The 26,121-nt window shown below is 38.1% G+C and overlaps 1 protein-coding gene across 2 annotated transcripts in view; it reads right to left on the bottom strand.

Moving 5' to 3' along the window:
• Positions 1-15,574: 15,574 nt before the first annotated feature.
• The window catches only part of LOC114702518 (zona pellucida binding protein), a 172,806-nt gene continuing 162,259 nt past the window's right edge, over positions 15,575-26,121 (bottom strand). For both annotated transcript variants that reach the window (XM_028882973.2, XM_037208990.1), the window contains one exon: positions 15,575-17,114. In XM_028882973.2, the coding sequence (XP_028738806.1) occupies positions 17,020-17,114 (95 nt within the window). In that variant the 3' untranslated portion in view covers positions 15,575-17,019. The remainder of the gene's footprint in view (positions 17,115-26,121) is intronic.

Below are 26,121 nucleotides of genomic sequence, written 5' to 3'. Positions count from 1 at the left end.
ACAGAATGGAAAATGGGCTCTCAAATTATTGCAGTGGAACAAATCATAAATGCTATGAGAATATCGACAAATCTCATTCTTCTGCAGAGATAGTGAACACAATGTGGTCTGGGGAATTACTTTCTTGATGTAAACCATTGTACCCACACTGTCTCAGGCACATTTCTGGGAGCTGGAGCTCAGTGGCTGTGATTACATTAGAATAACTCACATCAACATAAGACAAACGTGGATGAACCTTGGTTCTCTGCATTGCATATCATAAGTAATGAAATTGGCATTATTATTTTTAATTGGAAACTGCTCTTCTTGCAGATCACTTAGACGTTCAGGTCTACACAGCTGATTCAGATCAATGCTTTTATTTTTCTTCCCTGTGTGCACAAAAGTCTGCTCAAGTTTTCAACAGTGCAACATAAGCTAGATAACTTTAACTGCACAATAACTCCGGGATAGTATGAGTTCAAGTTATTTGATTGCACAAGCCTCAACATTCAAATACACTTATTTTTTAAATGTCACAATTCTCTAAAGTTCTAACAGGCCAATTATTAGGGATTTATTCAAGTTTAAAAAAGCAGCTGTGCTTACAAATTAATTACATGAACTTATTCCCAAAATTCCAACCTATGTTTAGGTATGAAAATATGAGCTGCTCAAGTGAGCCACAGAATAGCTCCAGAAATAATCAAGTATGATTTTTCAGAAGTTTACAAAGATAGTTTCTTTTGGGGGTTCATCCGATGTTTTAGCTTTCTAAACATGGATTTTGTTTTCATTTGGTTGTAGATCAGCCAACCCCCTCAGAACAGTTGTCTTTAAAATCAGCGTGGGGTTATGGATGGACACAGTCTTCTATTAGCAGTGACTCTTGGACACCCAGATCCTTCTCCAAACTGTTCTAAGACTTTCAGTTTCTTTTCAGTACTGAAAGGCCTCAGAATGGAGTTCAAGAGGACATTTAGATGGATTGTTGGGAGTAAAGAATTTATTAGGAAAGCCATTGATGCTGTGCACAGGCAGACAGTTGGGAACAGCAAGACAGGGCCTCTGAGGAATGATCGGTCCCCAGTATCTGGCAGACAACATGACAGGGGTCCTGGAGAAAGGAAATCAGAATCCAAGAAGTGGAAGTGAGGGTCTCATAGTTTTCTGGAGGAGGGTGACGTGCAGAAGATCACAAGTCTCCAGCCAGGCTCTGATTCCTGTGCTGGAGGTAGGGAGATGGATGGGAAATGGGCTATGTGACCACCAATACCCCCATTTGATGTAAACTCAGTCCCCAAGTGACAGATCCTGGAACATGAAGTCTCTCAGCTAGAGACTCAGAGTGTCTCAGCTGGGCACCCATAGGAGTTTGTAAAAGAGGAAGGCTGCTGCATGTACTGTGTTCTGGGCAGCAGTGGTCACATTTCAATAACCAGCTCAAGTGTCATGACTTTTGAGGAGGATTCTGTAGTGAGTAAGGTAATTAGATTGCCATTATAAGTCTCTGGCACAGCACTAATTTGGTGTCATTTTAGCACATACTTTAAAAATTGCATCATAAGCTGAGAATGTAGGTGGCTAAGTGGAAGTGTGCTTACCTAGCATGTACAAGGACCTTAGTTTTGTTTCCAGCATCACTAAAAGATAATTATACCAGTTAACAGCTGGGATGTATCTCAATGATAAATTGAATAATAGACATAAATCAACATAAACTGAATTGCTTCACATATAAAACACCCCAGTTCAATCCACTGTAGTATTCAAAAAGAAGTTTGTATCATAGCTAATAGTTAATTTTATGTGCTTTCCCTCTTATTCCCAAACCCCTTTCATTCACAGTATGAGGCATTCACTTCAAGTATATCTACTAAGTGTTAAGTTTGGTTTACTGCATCACATACAGTCCACTCCACCTGTGTATCGAACAGTGGTGGGAAGCTCCCACTGTTGTTTGCTGCCCTGTTTTTGTTCTGTTTTGTTTCGTTTGTTTTTCAGATTTCTAGCACATTTCACACACTCAGGATATAGACCACAACCTCCCACCGATCAAATCCCTCACTGCTGTAATGGTTGAGGACGGATGTGACAATCAATTGCCAGTTCTGATCAAAGTCAGGACAAACTGCTTTGATGTAAAAGTTCTAACACTGAAGAAAGCTTCTAATGAAAACATGATGATACTCAAATAAATGCAATCAAGTTTACAGCTTTGGTATTTCCTTGTTGATACTATTTTTAAATAAAATGTCCTGGCCTAGACTTTGTTTTAGGGTTTTGAGTATTTCTGCATCTCTCCGTGTTTCTGTGTCCTATGACTGAGGACTGCAGCTGGCTTCTGGGGACCTGTTATTAAATCAGTGATCTGAATTGTACACACAGGAACACAGTAGCTCCAAGTGTGCTGGAAGAGGGTCTAAAAGTGAAGACTGTTGATATTTCACCATAGTGTCAGACTTCACTCTCATTTGTAAAGCGTTTACTGTTTGTGCTTTAACACACACACACACACACACACACACACACACACACACACACACACACACACAACTAGGTAGAAAAAACCCCTAATTTAAATGCCTAATTGTTAGCTGAATCAGTTCCATCAATTCTAAGCGATACTGACAATCAGAGTAAGAATATTCACTCAAAGATTCAGTAACATGAACACTTCAGTGACAATGTGCTCTTAGTTCTGGGCCTAGTCACAGTTTATGATACATGAAATGCATACCTGGGATTCTATAACAAAAACATAAAACCCATAATACAGACACAACGATAGCAAATACAATCAATGAATAAACCTGAAGTCATTTATTAAATTATTGTTGTGGTCTGTTAACTAAAAATAATTCTAAATATATCCCACTTTAGTTAGAATTCAATTCTCAGGAAGTAGAAATATTTCCCAATTTTATTAATATTTAAAAATATTTTATTTGCTCACTAACATTTACTATTTTTCTTCAATTTCTGGAGTTTACATTTCAATTTGTTTCTAGATACATTTATGAAAATGTTCATTTCCCTATTCTCTATCATTTTACATTCTAAACTAAATGCAATTCTACTTTATTTTTATTTGTCTATCGGGTTATTCACTATCTTATTTATACTCCCAATATCACAAAAGTAGCTAACACCATCTCCACTCAGGACATTCAGAAAGTTGAGAAGATGCCTAATGATTCAATCTAGTGAATGAATGGGCAAGAATTCAAGTTTGCTTTATGCCAGAACCTGTGACACGAAGTCTTGTCATTCATGTTTAGACAAATTACCTCTAGAAATGAGACACCATATCCAAACTGCTCTTTCACCTACCCCCAAGGAGCGTAGAGAATGAATGGACAGCCCCATGCTCTCCTAATTCAGCTGTGCAGTCCTGACACTTCCCAGTTAAGAGTCGATCCTCACAAAGGGGTTAATGACCTCATTTTCTATCTGCCAGATCTTTTAATTTCTAATCAAACTCTTTCTAAATGTCTTGTTAAAATAGGTTTTCAAACATTAGTAGATTTTTATGGTTTTGTGTTGTACTGAGTTTATAAAATATGGCCAAATTTTATAACCCTTTCTGCAATGGTGACTTATTTTTCCTGCTGTGGCAAGAGAGCTGACATAGACCATGTAAAGGATGGAAGATTTGTTTTAGCGTATGGCTTTACATGTTTTCTCTCATGGTTGCTTTGCTCCATGTGGCTCAGAAGGTGGTTGGGAAGGTTGTCGTCTCCTGGCAGTGAAAAGCAAAGAAAGGAAATGACTAGAAACAAGGTGTGATGGCCACAGGCATGCCTCCAGGAACCTACTGCTTCCTTCAACCCTCTCAAAGTTGCCAATGACTTCCAAAACACTTCATTCAACACATAAGCTTATGTCAGGCAATAGTCAACATGTGAGCCTGTGGGGGACACTCCATTTTCTAATCTTAATGAACCAGTATTAGCATTTTAGAGCTAATGAAGAAAACTATCACTTGTTAGCAGTCAATCTGTGGCAAATACTTCATCTTCAAACTTTAAATTCTAGCATCTGCTGTTATCATTTCTGCTGTGGGAAAATCTCACACTGCAGGTGCATTGTGTAAGTCTCAGTGTTATCGCTGAGGTCAAATCCATCTGAAAGCCCAAAAAACCCACTTTCCTTAGGAGTCCTGGTCAAGGAAGCGAGGGGTAGTGCAGCCTCCATGCAGCTTTCCCCCTGGGGAGCAGCTGCTAGCCTTAGTCAGTCTTTCATTTCATTCCACATGTAATAAGTGCACTTTGGGTTCTGAATCCAGCTCAGGCCAGGGTGAGTAAGCAGTGTATATTCTTTGGCTCCTTAGACCATTTACTCCAGCATACTCCCTAAAGGCCTTAAATCAATGAAAATAAGTGATCATGCCACATGTCATTCTTAACTTTTGCATTCAGGTCAGTACCTTACATCAGTATCATTTAAAAACAATGCTTTAGCTAACTTTTTATAGACAGTAGACAGTGGTAAAATTGGAAGTTAACATTATATAGTAGCAATGGCTTATGAAAATTAAGTGCCTATTCAATATGTCTTGCTTGCTTTGTTTTTACTCAATCCTATGAAACTTTAGATTAATACAAACTCATTGCAAAGGCAGCCTGTCCATGTTACACATTGACAGGTTTATAATTTTAAGTCTGTAAGTCATAAAAAAAAACAATAAAAATTCTTCCCAATCAAAATAATGACAGTGATTATGGAGGTAACTTGACTGGGATGGACCCTCCAGTACCAGGGTCCATGTCCATCAGCCATGCCCACATGTCTTTTTTATTTCTGGCCCAGGAATGTAATCCTGCTTACAATAAGTATGGCTTCAATAAAAGTTGTTGATAGAAAAATACTATTTTTATGTATCTTTTTGTAGGCTACATGTTAATTATAGCCAACTGATACATTGAAAATTCACACATATGTGTATATAACCCTTAAATCAGAAACAGAAAAGGATTTCTATTTAAGCCAAGACTAAATGTCTTTAAAATATACAAAGTGGGCTTTTTTTTTTGTACACTAAAGAATATAACTACAGTTGAAAGAACAAATCACATTATAAAGAGGAAAACAAGTGGTTACTTTTGGGGAATGGAGATGTTAAATTTTAGATCAGTACAGATAAGTGGTGCATTAAAATCCTTTAAACCATTGGCAAGAATCATTTGTGAAATTCAATAATATTAATACATACTGAGCCCCTTTGGGAAACAAACAAAAGTCAGTTTGGTGGGATGGGGTCAGAACTCAGCCAACAGACTAGAAGGCGTCACGAGGTTTTCTCATCCTTGGCCTTGGTCTTACTGCACATTTACAGAATCAGTGCCTCCAGAAACAAGGCAGGGTCACTGTTACAGCATCTGGACCATGAAGAGTCTTCATAATGTTTGTTGTCTCCTTGACTGGGTGTCTGAGTCTAGTCTATCACTCAGCTTACGCAGTGCACATTACCTACCTCTTTGTAACTCAGTGTTCATCTGCAAAATGGGATGAGAGCACCAGCTCCTGAGATGATTAAATGAATGAGTATTTCAAACATAGAATGCGATAGATGGCATTTATAAAGCACAAGTTATACATTAGCATTCATTAGCTAGATAATTGGAAATTTGAAGAGACTGAGATTTAAAAGTTTTAGAGATTCTAATTCAGTGAGTATGATTTACATAATATCCTATTTTTTATCCATTCATGTGTTGTGTCTGCCTGGAAAATGTTTTTGTATTACTATAACTTTACGTGGAGCTAAATTTATACCATCAGGCCTACTTTGTATATGTTGTTGGATGAGTACATATGTGAGAAACTGATTTACAAAATAAATTATTTATCAAATGCATTTCGCACTTCCAGGTAGAGTCACTTTTAAAATGTTTCTCAGTCTGTTAAAACACTTTAAGTGAGGTCAATAAAAAGTACTATTAAAATACCCCAAATGCCTCAAATATCATTAATGTATATAAAGTATTTAAATAAAGTCCTCAATATTGCCTCAAACACACATCATACTTTTACTTAGTATTTAAATAAATTATTGACAATTTACAGTGAAGTAGATCTACAATATAAACATGTCTGATGATACTGACTGTAATGAAGTGTTTTTACTTTGTCATTTCTAAAAGTAAATGTGGTGAACAATAAATCATGTCCAGAAGTCTGTACTAACAGTAGATCTCTAAACCTCACATGATTTTATTTCATCATATTTCTACTATGGCTTTTTGACAACATATGTTGAACACTTTTCAAACATAAATGAGAAAAGCCTGGTATAATGTGCCTGCCTGTAATCTTAGTACTCAAAAGGTGGAATAAGGACAATCAGGAGTTCAAGGCCAACCATGGCTATATAGAGAGTTTGAGGTCAGTCTGGACTACATGAGACTTGATATATATATATATAATTACTATGCTTTTTTTTTTCAAAATGAAGAACATACCTTGGAAGATTAAGTAATTTAGAGTAATCATCCTGTAGAGGAACAACTAATCTATAAAGACATTTTCTTGAAGTAACTGGAAAATTCAAAGCATAGGGGAAAAGATATGAGACCAAGAGACCGGAATATGAAGCCTGATATTCTCTGCACTTTTGTCCTAAGTATGTTTCATGCTTGGAGTTATATGCTGAGAGGCAGAAGAAAACATTTTGATATTTCATGGGATAAAAGTTACAAAGTGTGGTCAAAGTACATTAAAGATATGCCTTCAATGACCTCCCCATATTTCAATCTATGCCCCATGAGCTGCATGGTGCACAAGTAAACTGAAGCTCGGACAGGCCTCCCCTCAACAGCAGTCTCCATCTGAATCTCTAGATTACCAATGGAAATATCATTACAGAATGGGTGGGTCACAGTGGCCCCAAGGTGGTTATGGCCTCGTACTCTTTAAGGAGCTAGCATTGTCTCTGATCTGAACTTGACTTCATATGTTTTTGAAGCACATCTCACATGCTATCAAAGCTAAAAGGGTGCACGGGGTTATGAATCAATATGCACAAAGGAGCAGAAATAAGGAGCTATGGGAAGAGAGCCACAGGATCTCCTTAGGATAATCAGAGCTGGAATGCAAAATAATCATGTTATATTCAAAGGCTACAAGACAATGCTGGAGATTTCAGCAGTAGATTAGAAACATAAACCACCTAGCAAAATTTAAAATAATCTAGTAAGAATTTTGAAAAATGACTAAAATCAATGATTCCACTGAAAAGGATTTGACAGGTTATTATTTCAGAGCTTAATGAAATGGTGAATCTGAAGATGAGCCAAAGGCAAAACAGCCCAGGCAACATATGAGTGTCATGCATGTGGTGAATACAGGAATCAGAAAAGCAGGGGCAGAAGCAGACGATAACACCTGACAGTCTTTTAAAGTAGGTGAACCACAATCTACAAAAGAACTCCCAAGGAGCAGCCTTGCAATGAACCAAAAAAATGTAAGTTGAAATGCTCAACATTTCCAGAAGAAACATCTACAAAAATGAAATAATGATGTCAGCAGCTCATATCAAAAGAAGCCATGGAATTCTGAAGGCAACTAAGCATCTGCAGCACATTAAAGGAAAAGGCAGCTGCAGTAGAATGGCACATTCAGACAGGTGAGGGTGGCTTAAAATTAATATTTATTGGTAAGAAAGTCTTAGTAGTCATCTCCATTTACCTCTTCCATATGTCTAGTCTTTTTATGTATGGTGGTTCTGTGTATTTTAAAGAAAATTGTTTTCTATTTTACTTGATGGATGTGGGTGTTTTGCATGCATGTTAGTTTCTGCACCATGCTGTAACTGCTGCTCTCAGATGTCAGAGGAGGGCATCAGATGCCCAGAGACTGGAGTTACAGATGGTTGTGAGCTACCAGGTGGGTGCTAGGAATTGAACCCAGGTCCTGCAAGAGCAATAAGTACTGAGCAATAACCCCTGGGCAACCTTTCGAGCCCCAATTATTTCCCTTTTTAAATTATTTCCTGTTTATTTCTTTGAGGTGCACTACAGATGTGCGAAGGTGAGATGACAGCTTTAGGAGTCAATTCTCGTTTCTGTCATGCAGCTTCCCCAGGACTGAACTCGGGTCATTAGACCTGGCAACAGGCACCTTTAGTCACTAAGCCATCTTGCCAGATGTACTATTTTTTTAATAGGCGCCACCACTGCCCGGCTGATACTTTCATATCTAACTGATCCAACAATTAGGAGAAAAAAGGCCATAATTTATAAAGGCCTGAGATACATGAATCTGACTTAATGAACATGTTAAGTCTTCACGAAAAAAATCACAGAATGCTAATGCTTCATGAGCACATGTGGATAATTTATAAGCAATGAACTGACACTGAGTCACAAGAACTCATTATAAAGAACTGACAGCACACAGATAATAAACCTTGATGACAGTCTGACTAAACTCTAACTCAACAAGAAGAACAAAAGCTAACAAATGTTGAAAATTAAGACACAATTCCAAATACCTCATAAGAAGGTGTCAAAATAAGTTATAAATCTTCTATACCTGTTCAACAACAAAAAGAGAAACTATAAAAAAATGAGGAATAGAGAGGACATTGGCATTAGAGTCTACAGACAGAAGGAATATGGGAGCACTACACGATGGGAGACTTCTGCTTCTTCCAGGATAGAATGGGATTTGCTTCTTATACTTTCCTTGACTATTAAAATTTCTCGACTTGGCACAACAAAGAAAAGTGGAAAGATGGTGCCTGTGTTAAGACTTGGAACTCAAGGACCCTATCAATAGTCTCAGATGATTAATCGGCCATCGGGCTCAGGGATAACAAGATGAATCAAAGGACAGGAAAAGGATGACCTGATGACAGGAAAGTCAAGCAGCTCTGTGATAGTCTACTGAGTGGACCAATGATCCTACATGTATAGAAACACTAAACAAGCCATGGGCTAGTCCAGCACTTGAAGAGGCAGCATGGTTGCATAATGTCAAGGTTAGAGGTGAGGCTGCAAGAGCCAACACTGAAGACTGCAGAGCTTCAAAGGAACAACTAGAGGGTAACTGGATGAGAATTATCTGACAAAATATTTGATGTTAATAAGATTAACACCAGAACAGTTTGTTCTGGGAACATATACTAAGCATATCAGGAGTTTACAGACAGTATCCAGGGTATTCAGACGTGCTTAACAGTTTTTTATAACATTTTGTGGAATTATACAGAATTTAAATAAAGCCTCTTTTAATAAACTAAAGAACTCTGGGACACCCAAGAATCTGAGTGAACACGTGTTCTTCATTTATTACTGACACACCACACAAAAAAGCCTAGATAACACCACTGTCTGAAGACTGTGTTTTTCATTTTTTAATATAAGGGACTATAGCCCAGTATAGCCTAGAATTACTTAATCTAGGATGGCCTCAAACTCATTATCCTTCTGCCTCAGCTTCCCAAGTATAGGGTTTCAGATAAACCACCATTGCTGGGTTAAAGAATGTTTTGTAAACTGTTTCTATTTCACAGAGACAAGAACTGTGAAACAGACTTGTCAACTTGATGGATTTGAGTTTAACCATAAAGACACTCCTCTATGTATGTCCATGAGGGTGTTCCCCACAGGACTTTAAGATCCACTCTGAATGTGAATGGCACTATCTCATGGGCTGGGGAATCTTACTGAATGGAGAAATTGAACCAAACACCAGCATTTCTCCATTTCATTCTTGACAGAGGATGTAATATGATCAGCCAACTCACAATGCTGTCATCAGGACTTCCTTGTTATGATGGACTGTACCCTCCAACTGTTGCCCAAAATAAGCCCTCTTCCTTAAGTTGCTTTATTAAGTACTGTGTCACAGAGATGTAAAAAGTAACTAATACAGGAAATTGATATCAAGAAACGAGGCTACTGTGATAAAACTGACCGTGTAGTTCTGGTTTGTGAGAATGAACATGGAAGCATTTAAAGCTACATGCAAGAGATGCCCTCAAATGCTGAGCTTGAAGTCCTACTCATAAGATTTCAGGGGGGAACAAAGACTCTGTTGGGACCTTGACTAGAAGCCATTCATGTTATACTCTGTCAAAGAATCTGGTTTTATCCTGCCCATGTCCTAAGAAGCTGAATGAAGCTGAATCAAAACTTAATAGGCGAGACCAATGAGATGGTGCAGCCAGTTAAGGCACTTGTCGACAGATAATCTGACTTTGAGCCCTTGGACTAATAAGGTAAAAGGAAAGAACTGACTTCCATCAGTTGTCCTCTGACCAACACATACATGCCACACATGACAGAGTGTGCTTGTACCTACCTTCATCTACACAGAGAAGAATAATAACAGAAGTTAAAAGCTAATTTAACTAATTTCTTTGGCAGGGAAAATTTTAGGACAACGTAGCACTCAGGCTGTGGCACAGCTATTGATTCCAATTGTTATTCAGATCTATAATAAGATAGAACAGAAAGATTAAAACATGTGCACAGATTCAGAACTGGTTAAAGTGCTGAGAATAACTGAGTGCTCACCCATGAATGGGACACCCATACCATTCTCTCCAAGGTTCAGTAAACATTGTGTATGGGAGCACAGAAAGAATAGGCTGAAAGATGAGGATGGGTGCTGTGGAAGCCTGTCTTCTGGACATAAGTTATTACACCCATGAATTCATAGCAGCTATGGTTATCTACACAACACTATACAAGATTTGGTCTGTCTATGTTCCATCATGGACTGGGAGGGTCATTTTCTTCATTAATGTATACACTAGACAGTTTCCTGTGTTCCAATAAATAATACCCTACCAATGTTCATGCAAGAAATACTCATTAAACTCAGTGGCATGAAAATGGGAGTAACACTTATTGAAAAGAAGAAAGGGTACAATAGAAAGTCTGAAGAGAGTAAGAGAGGGTAATGTAGGCTGCGTGTGATCAAAATGCATTATATACACTTGTGAAATTATCCAGGCATAAACTATTTTTAAGTATGTGCATCCTGGAGAGGAAAGAACATGAGCAAGTTTAACATTTTAGACAAGGTGGGAAGAAAGCTTCTTTACTTATTAAGTACATTCATACCATTAAAGAGAAATACTCATCACTAGAAAGACTATATGCCCTGAAGACACCCCCCCACACACACACACATATATATACTCACAAGATTACCACTTATGAAAACTCAAATTCATTTGAAAACTCTAGTCTGCACTAGAGTTTCCCTGCTCCACAGTGGCCACTTGTGGAAGTGTTCCCCTGGAGTCAGCCTCAAAAGGACATTGAGCCTGCTACAAATGTGACCCAAGAAAGCTAAGCAACAGCTCGATTTGGCAGCCTAGCATGGCAGGATCATCCATATGGAACAATTTTTTCAGGCATCAAAGATGCAAAAATGGGGCAAGTCTTGCCTCAAGGTTTAAGAAAGCTGCAGGGAATGTAGGGTAGACTTAAGATTCCCAGCACGGATGCCCTGGATAGTCACTGTATGAACCTTAAAAAGTAAAGCAATGGAGGCCCCAGCATGCTGGAGACGCCAGGACTGTGAGGTATCTACCAAGACAAGCTGTAGGCCCAGAGCAGAACTGGCTTAAGGAAGAGAATGTGTGTACTGTAGGCATCAGAGCCTGGGCTGCCTGAAATAGTGGAGCCCAGATGACGCCATCATAAGCCTCAGATGACAACTATAGAGCTGCAGGGTTTGGTGTCTTCCCTGTTTGTTTTGGTTTTTCTTCAGTCTGGCCTTTCCATGATACTGCTCCATCACTCCATTTTGAAATAAAAATATTTAATATGTGCCACTGTATGTTGGAAGTATGCAACTTGATTTATGATTTTATATTAATACAGTTCATAGAAAAGAGACTTTCCTGAGTCTCAAAGCATACTACGGACTTCTGAAAAGTGTTTGAATAATTAAAGACAGTGGGAACTTTTATAGATGGACTAAATGCATTTTGAATTATGTGACAAGAATGACTTTAGTGGCTAAAAATAAAGTGTTACCATTCAAAGTGATGGGTTGGGTATCAAGCTGGCAAGGGGTGGAGTTATGATGGTTAATAGTCATTGTCCACTGGACTGGATTCAGAATTACCATGGAACGCTTCTGTGAGTTTTCTTTGAGAGTGTTTCAAGAAAGATTTACATGGAGGAGGAAAAGACTCACCTTGAATGTGGGTGGTACCATCTCATAGGAGTCCTGGACTGAATTCAAAGGAGAAAATGAACTGTCACCATTATTCCATTCCTCTTTGTATCAGGCTGCAGAAACAATGTAACCCAGCTGCCTCATACTTCTGAAAACCAGATTTCTCCCACCAGGGTAAATGCATCCTCAAACAGTGAGCCTAAACAGACCCTTTATTAAGTTCCTTTTATCAAAATCAAGTGTTCTGTCACAGCACTGAGAAAAATAACTAATACATGTTATAGACAAAACAATCTATTCAATGTCCTTTTGATCTTAGACAATGATCCAGGTGAACTATAGCCTACTGTGAACATTATATATTGTCTGTTTAACACAACTATTGATTCAGTGATAATATTAAAATGTAGTAGCTATATTCAATGTAGATTATATTTGCCAGGCATGTGAAAGGGCTATTGAAATGACTGAATTAATCACATCCTCAAGTTTTGGAACAGTTTCAACATTCTACATGCTATTTAAAACATGTCTGTAGCATGGGGAGAAGCCAAAAGCAAAGTGAGGAAGAAGTTATACCAAGGTTTCAAAAAAGTTTTCTGCAGAAACTGGCAGAAGAATTCACTGCTATCAAGAGGGGCATGTGGATGGTAGAAGAAATGGACATCAATTATAGAAGATTCACAACAACTGAGTTATGATAAGATACTGTAACAAAAAATCTCTACCTGACATCTTCCTGAAGACCACTATGTCTATGACACTGTTGACAAGCACCAATGTCTCAAGCCTTGTTCAGAGAGAAACTAATTAGTGTTACTACAGCACTTCAAATGCATGATCACTAGTTTTATATTGGTGAAGTATACTTAACATACACATTAATGGAATTAGCTGAATATTATTAATTCCCAGCTTCCCTAACAGCGTCAGTCAGTTAGGGACACTACTCCAAATAATGTAAAAGTTTTACAGAGAGTATTCAGTTTATTCTCTTATTGAGATGGAAGGCAAACTAAGTGCCTGGAGACCCAACACTGGAAAGACATAAGCTAAGCTGGAGATGGAGGAGCAGAGAGGCCCTTCAAGTGATGGAGGTCGGGATACACCATCTACGAGAGGGAAGTAAGTCAAGGCTCTGGGTAATGTGCAGGAGTGTGAAGTCAGAACTGACACTAGTCTTTATTACTTACCTGCTGTGTAAAATTCCAGGCAGGTTATTAAATGATTTTGGTTTTTTCAGATTCTATGAAATCAGAATTGTGATTAAAAGAGAGAGGCAAATTAAGTAAGCACTCAGTAAACAATACAATCAGCCACAGTAGCAGCATTATTATGAGGAGATCTCAACCTTACTAATACTCAGAAATGAAAATCTGGGGAACTGTTTTCATCTATCAAATTAAACATACTTAAGAATGACGTCAGAGAGAATGCAGTAAAATATTTACTCTTTCCATGGTGTCACTATAATTTGGGGAATTGCCCAGAAGATTAGAAATATCTAAGCCTACCAGTTTCTGCATATTTGATACAAAGGAGATTAGAAATCCCACGGAAGGTTCAGAAAGAAGATAACTATAGTGACACACACAACTGAGAATCTAGAAGCAACAGAAATAGTCCACAACTAGAATGCTTAACCATTTCATCATATTTTTGCTGAAATAAGTGAAAGGCTACAGCCATTAGTTCTACATGAACTTGGTAAATCATATAGCTTAGAAAAACGCATAATAGTAAGAGAAATGTTCCCTAAGGGTAAATATGGAAAGTTTACCAAAAAGCTAACATTACTGATAGCTGAGTTCTAAAACTCTTTGATAACTTCCTCTTCTGGTGTTCTTTTTACAACACTCTTATAGTGAGTGCTTTATCAATGAAGATCATTTATCTGTAACAGGAAACCTAACTAGCTTATATCCAATGAATGTCCTACATCATAGAACTGTGAAGTGCAGGGCAGGCTGGGGTTCACAATTAACAAAGGCAATGATGCAGTGACATTCTTGGAGCCCCAGTTCTTATCTCTACGCTGTTCTCAGCCTAAGGTTTCTCCTACTCCTATGGCTGGTTCACCTCATGGCATCTAGGAAAGTCTGCCTCTAGCATGAAAGCTCATGCTCTGTGTAGGCAAACCTGCTGCTCTGCTGCGAAGGGGGATGAAAGAAACCGGTGCTGGAAAGATGAATAACAACATCTTCTCTCATGGTTACTCCTGCAGTTTTTCAAAGTAAGTTTATTGTTTCCAACATTATGAAAGCAATTCATATCATTGAAGAAATTTTGGGAAACAGAAGGCATTAAAAAAAAAACCTCACGCATAATCCTATTACATGAGACAATCACAAGATAAACATTTTAGTGCATTTGTTTAAAACTCGAAATACAAATAATAACAATGCAAACCAATACAGCTAAATATAAAGTTAATTTAAGTTAATTCATTCAATTTGAAAATGTGACAGTCAATTTAATGGCTTGGTGACAGTCTGTTGTGTGGAAGGAAGACAGTTTATTACTCTTTCTTGTAGGGCACTTGTGCTAATTGTATCACTGTAAATACTGTGACCCTAGTACCACTGGACATACTATTTCACCTATCTCTGATTTACTTGTGAGAATCTTCAGAAACTGAGATTACTGAACCAAACTTAAGGATTTCCACACTGCCAAATAAACATATATTACATATTTAATGTAAATATATTGAATACAAAATGGGAATAATTACTTCCCTTTGAATGATGGTAAAAACATCTTTAGGTGTTGGTAAAATCATCTGATCATATAATTAAAAAGGTATTATACAGGAAGAAATTGTCCTAACATAAACAGAACTACCAGAAACTGCTTTATGACAATGCCCGTTAGAGACAGTTTGCAGCTTTGGGCACATAGTGCCATCATTTTCAACAAAAGTCAACACTGCACATCTTATCTGGCATTATAACAGAAGTAACTCTTTTCATAGTTTCTGACATATTCATTCAGAGGTCTTTAATTGGTATTTAAAAAACCTAACTGTATCATAAGAAGTGAGCTATGGAACTAGGGATATGCTAGTATAACTGAATGTTGAACACAAACAAGCAATGGACTCAAATAATTGTAGTATTATACAATAAAAATGGGTCATTTCACTATGGGAAACAGGAAAATGTAGTCATTAATGTCTCCCTTTCTCTTGCTAGTGTGCCCCCTGCTTCTCTTGCTAAAGATAGCTCTCTTGACCTAACTTCTTAATTCTACCTTGTTCTGACATAGCATTAGTAAGGCTTTGTTGTGAAGTCTGCCTGTATAAACTAGGAACTTAACTCTGATCAGCCTTCCATTGTGTCTACTCTAACCCCAGATCATCTGTGCCTCCAGGTTGGCACGACTCTCCAGACTTCACCACCATTACAGATCTACCTCTGCTTTCCAGACTGACAACTGAAAGAACATATTCAATCAATTCCAATATATACTTAAGAATTGGGATGGCTTCAGGAAGTTTTAGCAAAGGAGACTTGTGTTTTAGAAGTTACAGAATTTATATGCTAATTAGAGAAAAGCAACTATTTCACCCAAACTATGTAATGCTCAATATGTTACCTGCCATAGGAAAGAAGGTGTCTGAAATATCGCTACTTGCTATAGAGGAGCAATCAGATTATGATGATGAAAACCCAGAGACAGAAAGTAACTGCTATGAGGGCTAACCAAGAACAACCACAGGCCATTTGCCTTCTGCTATTTGTGTGAGAATTCTGAGGCTGTGCTTATCCACAGAAAAATCAAATAGGATATTTTCTAGCTGGCTTAGTCTCTACAAGCCAACAGTATAGCTCCTTGTTAGCTAACCTGTCACTCAAAGGTGCTGAAATTCCACTGTTTATTCTTTCCACTCTTCAGTCATTTGTATTTTAAGACAGGAAATGTCAAGAGCAAAGCAGGCAACGTCTCACAGAGAAGATGCAGGAAATGTGAACCAGGTGATGATCACTAGGGACTTCAGAAAAGGACTCCAAAGTTCCTTGTGAATTTTCCTCTATTTAAATCATTACAAATTGGCAACTCCTTGTATTCAAATGTGGTATCCCAATATAAAAGAAGGTATTAGTAGAAACAGCAGTGACTTCTGGCACACAGTACTCATTTGAATGGTACAGTAAATGAAATGAGACGATTATTAATCCTTTGTCTTTGTACTGTAGGGAAGACACACCACATTAGTCTACTGAGAAAATTCTATGGTTGCTCCATTCTAAAATGTCAAGGAGGTAATGTAAGACACTTTTTGAAACAGGATCTCATGTAGTCCAGGCTGTCCTTGGACTTTGAACTCCTAATCTTCCCACCTCTGCCTCCCAAGTACTAAGATTACAGGCCTGTGCTACCTGTAACTGATAGTTTAAGACAACACATTGACCCATAGGAAAACCCAGTTTCCCTAGGTGTAGGTCTTATGCTAACAAGTACAGTGATGAGACCCAGAACATATTTTTGAAACTGGCTCTGAGCTGTGAAAAGCCAAGCTCAAATAGATAAAGTTCTGTAAGATTAAAGGTCTTATAACAGAATATGATGGCCTGAATCTAGGTGATACATAGTAAAGATAAAATGGGATACTTTTGAAATTCCTGAAAAAATCTCCATCATCACCTAATACAGAACATTTGAACCAGTTTTTAAAATGCAGTGACACCGGGGTCATCTGGTGTAAAATGGAGCTCTAGTATTAATTAACCAAGAAAGATGATGCATATAGTACTGGATTGAATGAGGACACCATGTCTTTGTAAATTATGATTATTTAATTTTAGCATAATAGTGATTTATTATAATTTAGCACTTCAAAAAAATATACTTTTGTGTTTAATAAACCACTGGGTCACACGAGGCACTGGCCTATGCGCACGCCTTCGCTCCATACACCATGCTGCTATTGCACTGGAGGCAGTGAGTTCCATCCCGGGGATTGTAGGATCCAGGGCTGCAGATCACTGTGAATAAAACATCAGTTAATTAGCAACATTCCCTGGGGGGCCACATAAGTTAACATAATGGTAAGTTGTCACATATGATCTTAAATTTGTTGTTGTTTTAAGACAGTCATACAGTCCAAGTTGGCCTTGAACTCCTGATCTTCCTAAAGTATTGGGATTACAGGCATACACTATCATGTGACTGATGTTCTGTATTTTTAATTGAGGTAAAATACATAGGATAGAACTTACCACCTTATCAATTTTAAGTATTCCCTTTGGTAGTGTTATGTATACTTGTATGTACACCAATCTCCAAAACACTTTCATGTTGTCAAGCTGCATGACTATGCCAAATGAGCAACTCTCTAGCATTTTTCCCAGCTGCTAGCAACCATCATGGTTCCTGCTTCTCTGAATATGACTACCCAACAGTCCTCATACATGTAAAATGTTTAGCACTGTGAATCTGGCCAACACTATCACCTAAAATAATTTTAGTAATCATACACTGTTGAGTTTAGAGGCTGAGTGCATGATCATTGAAGTTACAGCAGAGCTTAGCGCCCTAAATAAAAGTAACTGCTTATAGGACAGACCATAAGAACTATGTTTTATGTGTACAAAGAGCCAAGAGCTGCAAGAGGACTGAAGCTTATTTCTAATCTTCTCATTTCTAGTTCTATTTGTATCACTTGATAAAAAGTACAATTTGGGGGAAATTCTTAACTTAGCTCAGTTTGATTATTCCTAATCTGAAGACAATGTTATCACAAATATTGCTGTAGCTGTTACTGCCCAGCAGAAGTTTTAAAAAAAGTGCAGAAAGAAACCAAGTTCAAATACCACTGATGAAGCAACCAAGTCTCTAGCCTCCTCTTTCCTTGTTAGCAAAAGAAAAACAGACACCCAACATTATAATATTAACATGAAAATGAAAACCAGAAGTGTGATATGAAAAAGCAGTCATTCAACAAATGCTAACTCTGGGCCAAATGTTGTACTCTGGGCAGCTGCCTGTATTGACTATATCCATTTCAAGTTGGGGCAAGCCTGTCACATGATCCACCAAACCCATTAAGCTGGCTGAGGTCTCTGATAAACCAGATTTTTTTCCCTGTTGCAAGCACTGGTGAATGATTGTACATTATGTTAAAGCAAGGTTATTATGGGCCATCTAACCTTTCAGTACCATGATTCAGTACTATGTGTTACTACTTAAATCTGCTTCATACTCTACTATTTTATTTTGTGTCATTTATGTTTGAGATGTGTTTTCCAAAAATACAGATATATTTTAACTGCCTATTCAGAAGAAGTATTCACCCACCATACTATATTCTAGGGCTCTTCAAGTTACACCAGACAATTTATTGGTAGATTGATATTTCTAATGTGGAAAATGTTGGTTATACAAAGCTAATTTTTCTTCATTTAGTAATATTAAGGATCCTTAGACACTTACAAACTTCCAACGATAAAATATAATGTTGCATTGAAAGCACCCTTTCTCTCAAATCACGTATTAACATTTCTTAAAAACCTAATATGGACATGTTGAACAAATATACTAAAACTTCTTAAATCACAATGAAAACAGATGAAAAATCTACATGTAAATAAATTACAACATAGTTCATACTGATTGTTAAAAAGAGAACTGAGAGCAGCATGAAAATATCTGGGCTCAAGATAAAATTAATGATCATCTAATAAGTTTAGAATTCAAATTTGATCAAAAATGCACAATAGTATAGAATCCTTCTCTGGAGCATTCTTTTCTAGTACTGTACATACTAAAACATTTTGTTCTGTTAAGTAGAGTTAACGAAAGTTTTTGAAATATAATTTAAATATAAAGGATAATATTAGCAAAGTACATTTATTGAATTAAATCAAAAGGAAGCATTTGGTGACTGACCAGTACTGACGTTAAAAAAGAAATTTAGACAAGGGATGCCTTAAAAGGGAAAATAAAGTTTATAAAATAAAAATTATACACTAAAATTAAAACTTAATAAAAAGGTATAAAAGCAATAGTCAATGAACAAATGTAGGAAACTATTTCAGATACATTAATTAAAAATATAAAAATTCATATAACTTGCCGGGCGGTGGTGGCGCACGCCTTTAATCCCAGCACTCGGGAGGCAGAGGCAGGCGGATCTCTGTGAGTTCGAGGCCAGCCTGGTCTCCAAAGCGAGTTCCAGGAAAGGCGCAAAGCTACACAGAGAAACCCTGTCTCGAAAAACCAAAAAAAAAAAAAAAAAAAAAAAAAAAATTCATATAACTTGATGAAAAGTATAGGAAAATTGAAAATTGGTATATATTGTAAAATATTATACAAATGATCAATATTATTTAAGTTGTATCAGTAAAAAGTTTTTAATCATATCAGCAAGCTAGGCAATGTAGGCACTTATCAAGATGTACTAAACTGAGAAAAAAGTCATCAAAGGGCTATTAGAAAGCACTGGACCTTCATCCCTTTATGGATACATTAAAAAGCTACTGGCAATTGGCCAAGAGAACACTCACTGCAAGAGAGCTCTGGAAATCAGACACAGATCTACAAAAAACCAAATTAACACAAAATCAAAAAAAAATCTATCTTTAAAATAGTGAGAAATTCTATGTTGATTTCAATTACTCTTGTCCCACTCCATCCAGCAACACAACTCTGTGAGATTTTATTACATACATCAGAAAAACAAAGCCTACTCAGTCCACAGTCCTAATCTCAGGGCTGTTCTGATTGTATTCTCTGACCTCCAGCCATGGATGCTTTCTGAAAACCACAATTGCAAGAAACTATTGAGGGATGCAAGAGAATCACCTAAGGCCTGCAGAAGAGCAAGGGGTAAGACTTATAAAAAGCAGGCATTTAAATGTATCCTATACTATACAGAGAGAAGTAGAAGAAAGAAAGCACAGCATAGAACCAAGGATGTAAAAGATGATGAACATCAGGAATCATTACTCAGCAGAGAAAAACAATGACATGAAATTGGCAGGCAAATGGTTAGAGTTAGAAAATATCTTTTTTTTTCTTTTTTTTTTCCTTTTATTTTATTTTACAATACCATTCAGTTCTACATAGCCACGGATTCCCTTGTACTCCCCCCCCTGCCCCCCTCCCCTTCCCCCCAGCCCACCCCCCATTCCCACCTCCTCCAGGGCAAAGCCTCCCCCGAGGGCTGAGATCAACCTGGTAGACTCAGTCCAGGCAGGTCCAGTCCCCTCCTCCCAGACTGCGCCTAGCGTCCCTGCATAAGTCCCAGGTTTCAAACAGCTATCTCATACAGCGAGCCCAGGACCTGGTACCATTGCCTAGATGCCTCCCAAACAAACAAAGCCAATCAACTGTCTCACCTATTCAGAGGGCCTGATCCAGTTGGGGGCCCCTCAGCCTTTGGTTCATAGTTCATGTGTTTCCATTCGTTTGGCTATTTGTCCCTGTGCTTTACCCAACCTTGGTTTCAACAATTCTCGCTCATATAAACCCTCCTCTTTCTCGCTAATTAGACTCCCAGAGCTCCACCTGGGGCCTAGCCATGGATCTCTGCATCCAGATTCCTCAGTCCTTGGATGGGGTTTCTGGTACGACTGTTAGGGTGTTTGGCCATCCCACCACCAGAGTAAGTCAGTTCCGGCTGTCTCTCCGGTTGTGGTGGCACACGCCGCTGGATTTACTGAAGGAGGCGGAGGCAGAAGGATCACGAGTTCGAGGCCAGCCTGGAAAAATATCATCTTGAGTGAGGTAACCCAAACTCAGAAAAATAAACATGGTATGTATTCACTTATAAGTGGAAACTAGATATAAAGCAAAGGGTAACCAGACTATAAGCCACAGCTCCAGAGAAGCTAGATAACAAGGAGAACCCTAAGAGAGATGCATGGTTGCCATGGGAAGAGAAAACAGATGAGATCTCTGGAGTAAACCGGGGTGGTGGTGGTGCAATAGCAGGTAGGTGATGGGGGATGAGAACATACGGTAACAGGATGGTAGAGCTGGAACAGGAACAGAGTGGGAGAGCAATGAAAGAGATACCTTGATAGAGGGAGACATCATGGGGATAGGGAGAAACCTGGAGGTAGGGAAGTTCCCAGGAATCCACAAGGATGACCCCAGTTTAGACTATTAGCAATAGTGGAGAGGGTGCCTGAGCTGGCCTACCCCGGTAATCAGATTGGTGAATACCCTAACTGTCATCATAGAGCCTTAATCCAGTAACTGATGGAAACAGATGCAGCAATCCACAGCCAAGCACCAGGCTGAGCTCCAGAAGTCCAGTTTAAGAGAGGGAAGAGGGATTCTATGAGCAAGGGGCATCAATATCATGATGGGGAAATTTACAGATACAACTGAACCAACCTAGTGGGAACTCAAGAACTCTAGACCAACAGCTGTGGAGCCTGCATGGGACTGGACTAGGCCCTCTGCATAAGTGAGACAGTTGTGTAGCTTGGTCTGTTTAAGGGGCCCCAGACAGTGGGATCAGGACCTAGACCTGTTGCATGAGCTGGATTTTTGGAGCCCACTACCTATGGTGGGACACCTTACACAGGCCTGATGCAGGGGGAGGGGCTTGCCTCAAGTGATATACCAGGATTTGTTGGCTCCCCATGGGAGGCCTTATCTTTTCAGAGGAGGGGATCTGGAGTGGTTTTGGGGGGGGAAAGCTAGGAGGGAGTGGGAGGAGGGATGAGAGGGGTATCTGTGGTTGGTATGTAAAATGAATAAAAAATTTCTTAATTAAAAAAAAACCAACTATGAGAGATATCACTTCCCACTTATCTCATTAGGATAAACAAAAGTTAGAACCAAACCATAAAGGTGGGTAAGCATGATAGAAACTTCACAGTTTTAGTGGGAAGAGGAAATGTTGAAGTTGTGAGAAAAAAACAAAAACATAACATGGAGGTTCCTCAAAAAAGTGTGTGTGTATGTGTGTGTGTGTGTGTGTGTGTGTGTGTGTGTGTGTGTGTGATGTGACCAAATAATTGAGAGAAGCAACTTAAGGAAAAAAGATTTATTTTGGCTCAGAGTTTCAAAGGTTAGCTTATCATGGTGGAGAAGGCAATACAAGAACACAGTGGCTTTTATCATGGGAACCAGAAAGCAGAGAGTGGGGAGAAAAGTCTAGGATGCCTGTGCCAGTCATGGTCAACTCCTAGTCTGCTTTCCTGATCCCTTCAGTGCTCTGGGGACTCTAGTCTATGCACACCCCACGTTCAGAGTGGGTCTTTCTGCCTTAGTCCTCTTCTGTAAACACACACAGATATACACGTCACCAGTGTGCTTGACGCCTCTGAAATGCTTCTCAGTCAAGTCAGTCTAGTGAAGCCTCAAGACTAACCCTTATACAAGCACTACCTAGCTAGCCTCAAGACTTAACCCTTACACAAGTACCACCTAGCCAGCCTCATGAAAACAGTAAAACTGTGGCCAGCAGCTAGGACACAGAGAATGGAAAATTGTTAGTAAATGTATATAAAGTTTTGGTTACAAAGGTGTGTTTGTATATATAAGGTAAACAATTGGAAATTCAAATTAAGAAAACATTCATTTACAATTTAACAAAAGGTAACATTATGAGATAAACTTATTTAAGCTGTCAAAACTTTATATATTTGAAAACTATCAGAAATCACTGAATCACAAATAAAAAAAAAGACCTACATTCCACATCCATGGATTAGAAGACTTGCTATTGCTAAAATATCAATTACCCCAAAAAGCTATTGTCAGATTCAATACAATCAATTCCCATCAAAATTCCAAGGACTATTTTCTTCAGAAATAGACAAATACCTCCTAAGATTAATTTATAATATCAAAGAAAACCAAATAGTCAAAATATCTTGAAAATGAAAGATGAAGTTTTAAGTCCCAGACTTCCTAATTTTAAAACGTAATAGCAAAGTTACAATACTAAGATAGTGTAGGTGAGATAAACATATCATGCCAAGAGAACAGAATACAGACACCAATAATAAATTTTTGCACCAGACCAAATTATTTTCAGTAAGACATTCAATGAAGAAATTATAATATATTTCAACAAATGGTGTTGCAAAAATTAATATTCACACGCAACAAATGAAGTTGGACTCTTATCTAACTTCATATATAAAATGAATTAAAAATAAATCAAAGACCTAAACTATGAAGTAAATTTAAAAAACCATTCAATTAAAACTTTAGGATGTCAAGCCTCACAAACAGATTACAAAACACGGATAATATCCCAGTTTTGGGGGATAAGGTAGAAGAAATGTGATCTCAGTCACCCATTTCTTCTGTCCTTAACTCTAAAGCCAGAACCACATGGCCAAAGCTGCTAAGTTCTGCTGCTTACTGGGGCTGGAACATGACTCCCTCATTCAGGTACATCTTCACCCGCTTTCTGTCTTTCCCTGCCTAAGCTTTGGTTGTCCCTAAACTCACTTTATAGACCAGGCTAGCCTCAAACTCAGAGATCTGTCAGCCTCTGCCTTCCCAGTGCTGGGATTAAAAGGTGTACCCCACCACACATCTATCTAAGCTTTTCTTTAGTTCCTTTTCACAAGTTAGAAACTTAGCTGGGTGGGATCTTGCCCTGAGGTCACCACTTCCTTCATTACATTATTTAATACATTTATCTCCTTGAACACAGGATTTAGCTCCATCCTACTTCCTGGTGCTCTTTTTCTCCTCAAATTTTATAATTTTTGTAATTTACTCTGCTCAGCTTGCTCCTTTCATTATAAAACTTCATTAAGAGTTACCACTAATATCCATATGACAGAGTATATACTAGGCTGTTTCAAGATTTTATATGCCAATGGAATTCATCCAAAACTCTGCATTTTAGCCTTAGGCAGACTCTTCGAACAAGAGCAAAAAACAGCCACTTACTTCACCAAAATATCACAAGAATGATCTCTAGACAACATACTAAAATTCTTCTCCTCTGAAACCTCTTAAGTGAGCCCCCTATAGTTCAAATAACTCTTAGCACCGCTGTCTTCCATGCTCCTACTAGTATGGCCTATTAAATAGTGATTAAAGCATTCCACTGTTTTCCAAACACAAAGTATCAAAGTCTAAATTCCTCCAAACAAACACATGGTCAGGCCTATCACAATACCCCAATCCCTGGTACCAATTTCTTAGTGTAGGTTTTTATTGTTGTGAAGAGACACCATGACCATGGCAACTCTTATAAAGAAAACATTTAACTGGGGTAGCTTGCTTATACTTTCAGAAGTTCAGTCCATTAACATCATGGTGGGGAGCAGAGTGACATGCAGGTAGACATGGCTCTGGAGCTGAGAGTCCTTACATCCTTACATAGGCAGGCAACAGAAAGTCAACTGGGTGGTAACCTGAGCATATAAAACACCAAAACCTGCCTCCTCAGTGACAAACTTCCTTCAACAAGGCCATCCCCATCCCTACAAAGCCACACCTCCTAATAGTATCACTCCCTATGAGATTATGGGGGCAAATTACGTCCAAACTACCACAACAGTATACCAAAAACTATGGGACACAATAAAAGTGGCTTGGTGGTTCTAAGAGGCAAATTCATAGCACTAACTACTGATATCAAAATATCAGAAAGATTTCCTATTAGCAACAACAGCACATCTGAAAGCTCTTGAACAACAGAAATAAACAATACCCCAAAAGAATGGATCACAAGAAATACTCAAACTAGGGGGATGAAATCTAGAAACAGATTTAGAAAAAAGTACAAAGAATCAATGAAGAATTTGTTCTTTAAGAAAATTAATAAGACTGACAAAACCTTAGCCAAATTAACTAAAAGACAAAGAGAAAATATTCAAATTAATAAAACTAAAAATGAAAGGAAAAACATTACAACACATACCAAGGAAATCCAGAGAATTATAAGGACATACTTTAAAAATCTGTATTACATCAAGCAGGAAAACCTAAAAGAAAAAAATGACCTTGATATATACTACCTACCAAAGTTAAATCAACATCAGATAAGTAATTTAAACAGATGTATAACCCCTAGTGAAAAAGAAGCACTAATTAAGTCTCCCAACTAAAATATGCCTACGGATCCAGCCACAAACTTCTACCAGGCCTTCAATGCCAATACTCTTCAAATTTTTCTGAAAAATAAAAACTGAAGAAACATTTCCTAAGTTTTTATGATATCACTATTACCTTTATAGCTACACAAAGACTGAACAATAAAAGCAAATTATAATATCCCTTATAATCATAGTTGCAAAAATTCTCAATAAAATACTTGCAAAATGAGTCCAATAATAATACATCAAAAACGATCCACTTTTCTGAAACTGACTTCATCCCAGAGATTCAGGCATGGTTCAACATATGTAGATCAATAAATGTAATCTACCATATATACATAATGAAAGACAAAAACCTCACAGTCATCTCATTAGATGCAGAAAGGATTCTTAAGTCACTAAGTGAAATCTCTACTGCCAGGAGTAAGTTATATCTTGCTGAGTTGTTGGCCAAAGAGGTCCCATGGAAACCCCCAGAAATTGCAGGCTATTGCCAAGGCTATATCAGTTTGCTCTCTACAAACTGATGCAAATGCCCTGTTGCTGAAAACAGCACATATCTCTTTGAATATGGAGAAGTCAATCTGGTGCCTGACTAGAGCCTTCACCCCTACTCACTGGTGTTTATGATCCTACTCTACATGCTACAGTAGAGGAGAAAGGCAATCGCCAACCCAGCTACAAACCCTGCAACCAATGGTGACCTGCTGGTGAGATACACTAGTGCAATAGTGACACCAACATCACTCGACCTAACAACCACTCTCCGATTGGATGTAAGGCCCACTCCATGAGAAGGAAGCCACACCTGCTAGGGTGGCCAAGAACCTGAGACTGGATATGACCCAGGCCTCAGAGAATGCCAAATACTACTGTTCTGCTAAAATAATGTAGCCATAAAATGATTCCTAATGACATTCTTCTATACTCATAGATCAATGTCTTACTCAGCCATCATCAAGGAGCT

This window comes from Peromyscus leucopus, chromosome 10 (assembly GCF_004664715.2).
Source record: "Peromyscus leucopus breed LL Stock chromosome 10, UCI_PerLeu_2.1, whole genome shotgun sequence".
Lineage (NCBI taxonomy): Eukaryota > Metazoa > Chordata > Mammalia > Rodentia > Cricetidae > Peromyscus > Peromyscus leucopus.
This window is presented reverse-complemented; position numbering and strand designations above follow the sequence as displayed.